This window comes from Scomber japonicus, chromosome 20 (assembly GCF_027409825.1).
Source record: "Scomber japonicus isolate fScoJap1 chromosome 20, fScoJap1.pri, whole genome shotgun sequence".
NCBI lineage: Eukaryota > Metazoa > Chordata > Actinopteri > Scombriformes > Scombridae > Scomber > Scomber japonicus.
The window spans coordinates 4,032,901-4,045,294 of record NC_070597.1 but is presented as its reverse complement, the minus strand read 5'-3'; the positions used below and the strand labels follow the sequence as shown (position 1 = coordinate 4,045,294).

At 41.7% G+C, this 12,394-nt stretch overlaps 1 protein-coding gene across 1 annotated transcript in view; it reads right to left on the bottom strand.

The window, feature by feature from the left end:
- Positions 1–12,394, bottom strand: part of LOC128381855 (semaphorin-4G-like) — a 52,044-nt gene that overhangs the window by 32,261 nt on the left and 7,389 nt on the right. Inside the window, exon 2 of the mRNA XM_053341879.1 lies at positions 1,640–1,976. Coding sequence (XP_053197854.1) covers positions 1,640–1,793 — 154 coding nt within the window. The 5' untranslated portion in view covers positions 1,794–1,976. The remainder of the gene's footprint in view (positions 1–1,639; positions 1,977–12,394) is intronic.

Genomic DNA, 12,394 nt, shown 5'->3' with positions numbered 1-12,394 from the left:
CTTGAATTTTCTGGCAATGATTTGATGGTTCAGACTTTACAGGGTTGAGAACAGTTGATGACTTCTGTCTGTGATTCACTTACAGTACAAACACACTTAATGAGACTTAATGAATACCGTGTTGCCCCATCTGATGAACTTATTAGACTTAATCGAGTGTGTCCTTTTCATTTGGCTGATAAATAACTTTATTGATATTAGTGATCAGGCCGCTGCTGTCGACCCCTCACCGTGGTTACACAGTATTCAGTACCAGTATTCAGTATTTGTGTATTTCTCAATGCTGCAGTGCTATAAATATGTTTGTGGGACCTTGAAGGGAGGAACTGTCTTTATCTCCAACAAACAGAATCATTCCTCTCACGTTCTGATCGGAAGGATGCAAACATGCAGAAAAAGAGCAGCAGCTCCGACTGATTTGTGATTCACAACGTCAAGCAGCAGTATATCCTCCTCATCTCCTCATCTCCCAAAAAAACATCATCACACACTGCATCACGCTCTCACAGCAGCTCTATTATACCACACTGCACCGGAGAGCTGGTCCCGACCCCCGTCCGCTCCACCTGCTCTCTAATAATACTCTTCCTCCGAGGAGAGGAGAGGTGAGGAGAGATTAGGAGAGGAGAAGAGAAGATGAGGAGAGAGGAAGAGGAGAGGAGAGGAGAGGGAGAGGTGAGGAGAGGAGACGAAAGAGAGGATAGGATGAGGAGAGGAAAGGAGAGGAGAGGAGAGGAGGGGAGAGGTGAGGAGAGGAAGAGGAAAGGAGAGAGAGGAGAGGAAAGAGGTGAGGAGAGGAGAGGAGAAGAGAGGAGGAGGAGGAGAGGGAGAGGTGAGGAGCGGAGAGGAGAGGATGATGAGGAGGAGAGGATGAGAGAGGGGAGGAGAGGAGAAGATAAGAGAGGGGAGGATGAGGAGAGGAAAGAGAGGAGAGTGGAGAGGAGAGGAAAGAGAGGTGAGGGGAGGAGAGGAGAGGGTGAGGAGGAGAGGATGGAGAGAGGGAGAGGAAAGGATGAGAGAGGAGAGGAAAGAGAGGAGGAGAGGATGAGAGAGGAGAGGAGGTAAGAGCACAAGCTATCCGAACAGTCTGGAGCCGGAGTTCCCCCCTTTTCCCTTTCCTTTGCTGCAGCTGCAGTGGTAGCCTCTGCCGCAGTGATATGGAGCGAGAGGACAGGGAGAGGAGAGGGAGAAAGGTGAGCTGGTGATGGGAAGTGAGAAAAGTAAAAAGGGAAGGAAGGAAGAGATGCTGATAAAGAGAGTGTAAATACCAACCACGCTGTGCAAAAAATACGCCTACTCAGCAGTTTTTTTTGTTTTCTGCACGGACACTAATCAGGCCTCCTGTGCACAGGTCTTCTTCTTTTATGGCGGCCCTCTTGTCTATTGTTTCATTAGAGGTGTTTGCTGAGCCGTGTGATCTAGGACAGGGCTTGAGAGAGGCGATTAATAACTCTGAGCATGAAGTGAGTTGTCTTCAGGGCCAACTTCAGAAAACTGTGCCACTTCTTCTTTAGAGAGAGGCGGGAGAGGGGAGGGAAATCAGGGCAGTGAGGTGTGTGTGTTTAGCAAGCTTGTGCAAGTGTGTGTGTGTGTGTGTGTGTGTGTGTGTGTGTTACTTTCTCCCTCCCTCTCCACTCACCTTTGGAAAACACAGTAGTCCTGGGAGTGACGTCCAGGTCCAGAGACGGGCTGAAGGGGAAGGCCCACAGCTGGGAGAGCCGGGCGAGGAGCATCAGGAGCAGCATCAGGAGCAGGAAGGAGGGCTGGTGGACGGGTCTCTGCTGGTCTCTCATGTTTAAACACACACACACACACACACTAATACACACACATTCACACACACACAGGCCTGGGTTCAGCCTCAGTTGCACTCAATTTGTTGAACACACAGAATCGTAGCGTGAGAGGTATCTTAAAGCCCGGCGGCGAGGAAATGCAGACGCTTTGATTATCCTCCAGCTGAGATCTCACTCGGTCTGTGAAGAGAGGAAGAAAAAAAAATATATATATAAATAACTAAAAGAGAAAGTGTTCAGCATATCAGACAAGAAGCTGCTCAGGAGTTCAGGGAGAATGTTTAAAATCAGAACGAAGGCTACCACGTTTATAAAAGGCAGAATAAGAATCATATAGTACTTTTTAACCCTTTCATGCTGTAATAAAGAGTCTAATTCATCCAGTTTTATATTTTTAGAGAAGAAAATACACCTTAACCTTTCTGTCAAAAACACAACTTTAGTACTCATGGGTTAATTTTGACTGTTAATAAAATAGCATAAAGTATAAATTATCACCTAACTCTGTGTTAGACCTTTTTAACCTTCCTGTCGTCCTCCCGGGTCAAATTGACCCCATCTGTTTTTACTGTTCTTTCTTTCCTCCCTTCCTTCCTTCCTTCCTTCCTTTCTCTCTTCTGTCCTTCTTTCCTCCCTTCTTCTTTTCCTTTCTCCTTCCCTCCCTCCTTCCTTCCTTCCTCCATCCATCCATCCTTCCTTCCTCCCTTCCTTCTTTCCTTTCCTCCCTCCCTCCTTTCCTTCCTTCGTTTCTCCCTTCTTCCTTCTTTCCTCCCTTCCTCCCTTCCTCCCTTCTTTCCTTTCCTCCCTCTTTCCCTCCCTCCCTCCCTCCCTCCCTCCCTCCTACCTTCCTTCCCTCCCTCCTTCCTTCTTTCCTCTCTTCCTCCCTCCCTCCTTTCCTTCCTTCGTTCCTCCCTCCTTTCCTTCCTTCGTTCCTCCCTCCTTTCCTTCCTTCCTTGACTCAAGGACAACAGGAGGGTTAACCGACTTTAGGCTCATTTTTGGAAATTATGGTCAATCTAGGCCTCATTTAAATGAACTTAAAGCTCATTTTTGAGTTAATAAAAAGCAGAAATTATGAAATATTTGACTCATCAAAATATGTTGATGGATTATCACAAACTGGTTTATGTCACAAAGTTTAGTCAGGATACAGTTTTGAAACCATTTTAAATATTTGAACAGCAGCACATAATCACACCTGTTGTCCTCCTGGGTCAAAACTGGTTTGACTGTTTTTAGTGTTTTTCACCCAATTCAATAAAAGTAGTGATAATTATACTTATAAAGAATCTAGTATGGAAACATTCATGTGATTTTTCAGCCAATGAGATGAAATAAATCCATATTTCTGACATACTTTTTTAAAATAATGGGTCAAATTTGACTCGAGGCTAAAATACTTTTTCTCTTTTAACCAGAAATTTGAAGACTTTCTCTAATGTTTAATAAATGTCTAATTTTTTTTACAGCTGTGAGACATTTTTGTAGAGTGTCTGATCAATATTTAGTCAAGAAAACCGATTCAAACCATTCAAAAGTACTATTTATTCACCTTTAACATATTTAATTGATATTGTTGAGTCATGTAACATTGTACTAATATATAGTGAGATTGTAAATGACTGATAAGATGTTCATGAATGATTTGTGGTTCAGAAACTACATATAAAGACTAATTAGGCCAAAATATGATCAATATTTAAGGGTTACAAGTTTAAACATTAATGTAAATCCTCTTTTTTTCACCAATCTCACTTTAATCAGCTTTAACAGAAACACACATTAATATATTTAAAACATGCCTGATGATGATGATGATGATGATGATGATGAATAGAGTATAATAAACTTTGGTCATGCATACATCACGGTGGATGAACTTTCTCGCCTGCTTGACACCATGAGCAGAAAATGAGCCGCTAACATGCATCATCACTCTCTGATTAAAACCAATTAGCAGCAGTCAGCGGCTCAGGTGTCGTAGCATTAAAACGTTTCTGCAACACACAACTCCACCTCTTAATTAGCCGTGTGCACACTGGAGCAGCATGACGGATAATCTAGAGATTAGGCCCCGTGCCACCACCACCACCATCATCGCCACCATCATCATCATCATCACTGTATGCCTGGCTGCCCGCTCTCTGACTCTGTCTCTGATCAAAGGGTCAACACGGTGAATCCGCAGCGTAGACACTGGAGGGTTTCTCAGCTCCAGGTTTTAATCCTCACTGCTGCTGCTGCTGCTGCTGCTGCTGCTGCTAATCACAGCCAGGCACAATGAGTCTAATGACCTTTACGTTAGCGCTGTTGGGTGCTAAATCTTTGAAACCCACGTGTAAAATGACAAAGAGAGAGATGAGAGATGATGAAATAGAGGAAGAGTTGGAGTGATGGTGCTATTTCATTAAGGTTGGCTTTTTCATGATTTACTTTCCCCCCCAAAACTCTCCACTAACTCATCATGAACTGAATCATTATAGAAATGCATTGCTTTATTTTAACAACGCTAACTAGGACTCGTGTGTGTTATTTGTAGGGCTGTCAGCGTTGACGCGTTAATCACGATTAGATTAATGCAATCCATAACGTGTTAATTTTTTTTAATCGCATTTTAATGTGTCAAGCCTTTTTGTCCCTTCTACTCCCCCGTAGACGGCTCCTCTAGCTGTAGCGCTATGCTTTGAAGTGGCCTCCTGCAGTAAACCTACCGCGCTGATGGAAAGTAAGAGAGCTACTGGACTTTTGAACGGCTTGTTTAACTTTAAAACACTTCCAGACGCTTCAGTTGACAAGTCAAAAGTAAAATGCAACCTGTGTCAAACGGAGTTTAACTACCACCGGAGTACGTGGAGTTTGAGTTAGCACCTCCACGCTAAACACCCAGGTGCAGCCAAGCCAGCCTCAGCTCCACCAAAGGACCATTTTGGAGTGTGGGAGTCGCAGCAGAGCCGTGATTGATTCCCAGTTAAGACACTCTGGTAAGAAATGCTTTACATTATGGGCTTAAAACTGCCTTCAAATGGAAAATAACAGGATTTTAAACATGCAATTCAAAACGCCATTAATCGTGATTAACTATGGAAACTCTGCGATTAATCTCGATTTAAAAAATTAATCGTTTGACAGCCCTAGTTATTTGTTATCTTGACCTGAACTCGAGGTTACTTTCATATCCTCCATCAGACTAAACCAACTATCTGTAGTTTAAGAAAAGCTTCCTTCTGTTCTGGTTTCCTTTTTCTAAACATAGTTGGACTAAAAACTACAAAAATAGTAAAAAAAAAAAAAAGAAGAAGTAAGTAACAGACAAATTAGAGATGCACATTGCTTTCATGTTTGTTTTTAACATTACTATGTGCATGAAAAGTGCAAATCAAATAAAGTCTGATTGATTGATTGATGCTAAAGCTCTGTTATTGATTGGTTCATTCATTCTCTATACTGCTTATCCTTTAAAGCAAAGGTGCCAAACTCATTTCAGTTCAAGGCAAGGCAGCTTTATTTATTTACATTAATGTTTAAACTTGTAACCCTTAAATATTGATCATATTTTGGCCTAGTTAGTCTCTATATGTAGTTTCTGAACCACAAATCATTCATGAACACTTTATCAGTCATTTACAATCACACTATATATTAGTACAATGTTACATGACTCAACAATATCAATTAATTATGTTGTTAAAGGTGAATAAATAGTACTTTTGAATGGTTTGAATGGTTTTCTTGACTAAATATTGATCAGACACACAAAAATGTCTCACAGCTGTAAAAAAAAAAATGTCATACACAATGGCAACTCAATGTGCTTTATATAAAACAAACATTTAACAGTAAGAATTGGAAATTTAAAAGAAACCCCATAAAAACATGCAATTTGAGAAATAAAAATAAAACCCAACCGTTAAAACATACAATTAAACCCCCCGAACCCCACTAATAGTAATAAAAATATAAAAAATTAAAACAAAGTGCAGAAAAATAGGAAGAATAGAGCATTAACTATAAGGCTGTAGCATAAAATAATGATTTGATTTGCTTTAAAATCATTAAAAGGACATGTAAAGCCCAATTAGATCTCATGTTATATATAGTGTGTATAACATATATTATAACTTTACTATAATAAAAAACATCTATTGACTAAACAGCCTGAGAAGTGAAGTGTCAACATTATAATGTCTCAGTCTGGATGGCAGTGTTTGTTTTATTGATGCTGTGCTCATAAAGATAAGTCAACCCAAACAAGCACAAAGCTGCAAAGAGAAGCTGATAAAATGTTTCCAAACCCACCGAGAAAAACTTATCCTTCACATCTGAATCATGGTGCAAGTCAGGTATTTCAAATTAGACATCCAGATGAGAAGCCTTGACTGTGAATGGCGAGTGGACGCAGGCTGGAAACTCTGCACTTTTATTTACAGTTAAAACATTTCACTGTGTGTTTCAGCTTCTGTCAAACTACCATAGACTGTATAGAAGAAATGGACGTAACATCCGTGACGTCACCCATTGGTTTGTGGACTGCTGCTCGGAAGCCAATAGTTTCTAATCTAGGCAGCGCCATCTTGAAAATTTCAGGTGCATGCTGGGAAATATAAAAACACGGATTCTACTTATATGGGCATGAGGCGGGGCCATGGGTGGAGCGGGGAGGTTGCTATGGTTACGAGGGATGGATCTCGAGATCATTGGTCAATCAACCTGTCAATCAGGACGTAGCCACGCCCTAATGCATACCCTGCTTTATCATCACATATAAAATCAGGGAGGCCAAAATGTCCCAAATGAACATCATACTGCATTGAAGAAGGCTTTAAACTAGCGATTGAGACCATAAACACATTTTGAAAACGTTTACTGAGGTTAGAAATCAAGTGAGAAGTTGGTGAATTCTCCATTGACTTGTATAGAGACGGTCGCCCCCTGGTGGCCTTTTGATAGAATGCAGCTCTAAGTTACTTCCTGGTTGGCTTCATTTCAGAGGACCAGAACTCCCTGTCTGCAAAGTAACGGAGCTGCGGTGGCTTCCTGTCTAAGCTTTTCAAAATAAAACCTTTGTTATTGTGCGCTTCTCATTATCATTAACAAACAAAGTTGGGGCTGTAAATTACGGGAGATTCCCGGGAGAAAAGACAAAACGGGACATGAGTCTAAAATACGGGAGAAACAGGAAGTGTTGGCAGCTCTGATATTACTAATATTGACTCATCGTGACAGTAAAATAGTCCATCCTGAGTCAATCTACTGCAGTAGAGTAGTAGTTCCTCTCTCAACCAGTAGAAGATGTTGTGAACCGCTTTTATTTTGAAAAATACTGTGATATACATTTTTGGTCATACCACCCAGCACTAACTTGTTGGTAATTTTTTTTAGCTGGTTTGTGTTTGTGCAAGAATTTGAGTAGTTTATGTTTTGGGATAGTTTCATTCATTTAAAAAAAAAACTTGTCGACCTTTTATGTTGACATTTGAACCCTGAAGAAACAGGACATGCAAATGACTGCAGCCTCAATGAGAATAGATGAGACTAAATTCAGTTGTTCTAGAAGCAGCTTCCTCGTGGTGTTATTATACCTCCTCTGTGTTTCTTGTGTTTCTGTCACATGATCAGAAACAACAGTCTCAACTCCTCAAGACAAATATTTAATTAGCTGCTGACTCGATATAAGACACTCAGTTCATCACCAGCAGCTCCAAACAGTACTGAGTCTGTTTCTACTTCACTTTAACCTTTAACCTCCACACACTCATAACCCTAACCCTTCACTTTAACCTTTAACCTCCACACACTCATAACCCCCCTAACCCTTCACTTTAACCTTTAAAGGGGCTAAATGCGATTTGAATTTCACCGCTAGACGTCGTAGCTCTGGACTGCGTGCAACCAAAACAAAACTAGCTAAGGGGTACACCCCCCTCTTTCCGCTCGCCTCCCCCTCGCTCTCCGTCCGCTCCTCCTCCTCTACCTGCCTGTTTTCAGTGAAGCACTTTCCATCCGTGATGAAACAGCTGACTCAGCACACAACGGACCGGTGTGACGTCAAGTAACGTAGTAAGTAATACAAGCGAGAGTAACGTATTAGTAACGTATTTCTAAAGTAGTGTAACAGTTGTTATTAGCTTTCCGATGCTAACGTTAGCTAACTGCTAGTAGTTGAAAATTAACAAGCTGAACATAGTAGCCAAGCTAACAACTTCACACTGATCATTTCTGTTGGATTTTATGAGCACTGCTGACAAACACACATTTGGGTTTTTGTGCAATTGTGAAAATATTGACCAAGACGTGTTGCTAGTGTAATGTAGCCAGAGTCTGGTTCATCAACTGTCTCTAAGGTAGCTAATGCTAAGTTTGTTCCTTATAAAATTATAATGTTATATTATAATTGTTGCTGCTCTCTTCATAACTGATAGTTTGATTTTGGTTTTGGTAAGGGCAGCAGCAGCAGCATGTCTGCTGAGGCAGCTGCAGAGTGTCTGCCTCCTCAGAGGAGCCGGTGTGAGCTGCTCAGATGATGATTAGAAATAGAGGTTTGTATCATCTGTGTTTCCTGTCAATTGTAAAATATCAACATAGTGTGAAACGCTAGTTTTTCCAGTGTGTCTACATCATGATTTACTTTTCAGTGTACGTGTTGTTCATCTTTTACAGAGCCTGCTTCAAGACTTGACCCGGGAGAGAGCCTTTTGGACCTGAGGCCAGGGCTGGTTTATGATGCTCTGATGATGCAGCAGGGCCATCATGATGCTCAACTGCCATGCCATACCTACCTCTGAAATCTGCAGCAACATGCACCCCAGATTTACAGGAACATGCATCATTTAGAGATCAAAGGCAACTCAGTCCTGTTCAGTAGACTCCTAACATGTTTAATTAATCATTTATAATAATTTATGTTCAGAAGTTATTGTTTAGCCTATTGTTCATTAATGAGTAAACAAATATTCTTCAAAAAATGATGTATGGATCTGTTTCATTCACTAATAACCGAATTGTGAAACACCATAAGTTTTCTGCTTTGTGGTAAACAGTACATCAATTTACATTTCACTTGTGTATGGTCAGTGATTGAATTACACTCTCTAAGCAGTAGTGGACTAGCCAGTGTTATCTACAGTGTTACAAAGGATAATGTTGAAATGGATGAAGCATGAATATAATCTCAAATCATGTCAAGTTTATTGGTGAGCAGTATTGCACAGTCAAGTCCAGAAAACAATCATAAATACTACATTTTTTAGAGGTATACATCACCTTTCTCTTCTTGCTGTAACCATCTGGACAAAAATAAAGGTCAATTGTAAATCTGTACAATCTACACTGAAGTTGAAATGAAAACAAAACTCCACTGTCATACACATTGATGTATTACAGTTCTGTTTTAACATCTCAAATGTGGTTTACTGCCCCTTCAGTTTATAACAAACTGAAGACAATAGATCAAAAGCAAATCAAATTCAGAAACAATGACAATAATGACACCATGTAAGGTTTATGATCAGTAGTGACAAAGTAGCAGCATGCAAAGTGTAAATCAGTATGGTTTGTCCGCTTTTGTGGCCTGCTGTGCTCAAAGCCACTGATGAGGACATGATGAGGACAGGATGGAGAGTCTGAAGAGTAGCTCCTGGTGTTATTCCTTCCATCACACAGCATCTGCCAGTCTGCCATGGTGGAGTAACTGCAGTATTAGGTATTATGACCTGAGGAATGCAAGACAAAAAATGTAACCTGTGTATAAAATATTTCAGAGCTTTAATCTAAACAAACCCAACATGACAGACAATTGTCACATTTAAAAATGTCAGAATTGCTAAACTGTCAATTACAATAAACTTCTTCAGTTTTAGAAAACACAAGTAGTTGTCAGACCAAAATGTCTATCATCTTTATCAGAGTAACAGTCACAGTATTTCATCACCAGTCCAACAGCCTGTTTATTATTTTTAGGACAAAAATATCTTACTTTCCATTTAGTCAAAAGTTTCTGAAATAGCAAGGACTGGTGAAGCACGGTTAGCATTATTATCATCATCATCATCATTATCATATATGTACTGCCCTGACAGTATTACAACTAACATTACACAAGCAGGCCATACATATTTTCATACTCACTTCTCTCTCTTTGTGCTATAAAATATGCGGACAGACAAAATGTGATAACACACAGCACTAGTCGTAAGCATTCCTATTCCTTCCTGTTACTATTTTACGATGCTTATTGCTAACGTTAGCCACATGGCTACCAGCTCAGACGTATGACGGTAGCTGGCTTAGCTTAGCTCTAGCTCGTTTGTGTTAACAGCAAAACAAAACCGGGACATAGGAATGATCCTGTCTGCAGTTAGTTGAGTTAGTGGCCGAGCTAGCAGCGGAATTAGCCGCCGAGCTAGCCGGGGGACATAGGTATGCTTCCCTCCATGGCTATCATGAAGCCGAGCTGCAGCTCAAGGCTTCGTCCTAAGACTGTCAACTAAATGAACATGATATGCGACATAATGTCTAACGTTAGTCTAACACTAACTAAACAGATATGTGACTGTATACACATAACGTTACTTACTGGTCCAAGAGAAGAAGAGCTAGCTCCGAGTCAGAATGTATCCCTTTTTCTTCTCGCAGGGCTCTTCACCTCGGAAATGCAAGGCCAATGTTAACCCGGGTCTTATTCCTCTCTTTATCGGAGAGTTTCTTGGCAACTGAGCGTGGTCTCTTCATGGGGTTAATGTCTCTGGTTTTCCTCCGCCATGTCGCTTTCGCTAACCGCAGCCAGTCCTCAGTGGTTTGATAGGGGGAGTGGCATTACGGTCCCGGTTATATAGGGGGAGTGGGTTAACGGTTCCGGTGGAGGAGAGGAGGAGGTGGCTCACATGCACTAACATGAACGCGCGGCCGGCCCGGCTTCCAAAACAAAGGCTCCAGAACAACACACACAGAGGGCGTGTGACGTAACTCTCTACTCCAGATGTAAATACACCATTAGTTGGTTACATAGCAAAAATAAAATTCCTGAAAGCTAATAAAGCTGTATTTCGCATAGAGCCCCTTTAACCTCCACACACTCATAACCCCCCTAACCCTTCACTTTAACCTTTAACCTCCACACACTCATAACCCCCCTAACCCTTCACTTTAACCTTTAACCTTTAACCTCCACACACTCATAACCCCCCTAACCCTTCACTTTAACCTTTAACCTTTAACCTCCAAACACTCATAACCCCCCTAACCCTTCACTTTAACCTTTAACCTCCACACACTCATAACCCTAACCCTTCACTTTAACCTTTAACCTCCACACACTCATAACCCCCCTAACCCTTCACTTTAACCTTTAACCTCCACACACTCATAACCCTAACCCTTCACTTTAACCTTTAACCTCCACACACTCATAACCCTAACCCTTCACTTTAACCTTTAACCTCCACACACTCATAACCCCCCTAACCCTTCACTTTAACCTTTAACCTCCACACACTCATAACCCCCCTAACCCTTCACTTTAACCTTTAACCTTTAACCTCCACACACTCATAACCCCCCTAACCCTTCACTTTAACCTTTAACCTTTAACCTCCACACACTCATAACCCCCCTAACCCTTCACTTTAACCTTTAACCTTTAACCTCCACACACTCATAACCCCCTTAACCCTTCACTTTAACCTTTAACCTTTAACTTCCACACACTCATAACCCCCCTAACCCTTCACTTTAACCTTTAACCTCCACACACTCATAACCCCCCTAACCCTTCACTTTAACCTTTAACCTCCACACACTCATAACCCTAACCCTTTACTTTAACCTTTAACCTCCACACACTCATAACCCCCCTAACCCTTCACTTTAACCTTTAACCTCCACACACTCATAACCCTAACCCTTCACTTTAACCTTTAACCTCCACACACTCATAACCCTAACCCCCCACTTTAACCTTTAACCTCCACACACTCATAACCCCTGTAACCCAACCTGCAACTTTTATCCTCCATCTAAACCAGGGGTGTCAAACATGCGGCCCGTGGGCCAGATACGGCCCGCCGAGGGGTACGATCTGGCCCACTTGCCATCCAGTGCTCTTTTCCTTTCTTCCACCTGTCCATCCTACCTTCCTTAATTCCTTTCTTCATTCCTTCCTTCCTTCTGTCCTTCCTTCCATCTGTCCTTCCTTCCTTTCTTCCTTCTGTCCTTCCTTCCATTCTTCCTTCTGTCCTTCCTTCCATCTGTCCTTTCTTCCTTTCGTCCTTCCTTCCTTCCTTCCTTCTTTCCTTCTGTCCTTCCTTCCATCTGGCCTTCCTTCCTTTCTTCCGTCTGTCCTTCCTTCCTTCCATCTGTCCTTCCTTCCTTTCTTCCTTCTGTCCTTCCTTCCATCTGTCCTTCCCTCCATTCTTCCTTCTGCCCTTCCCTCCATTCTTCCTTCTGTCCTTCCTTCCTTCCTTCCATCTGTCCTTCCTTCCATTCTTCCTTCTGTCCTTTCTTCCATCTGTCCTTCCTTCCATTCTTCCTTCTGTCCTTTCTTCCATCTGTCCTTCCTTCCTTTCTTCCTTCTGTCCTTCCTTCCTTTCTCCCTTCCTTCCTTC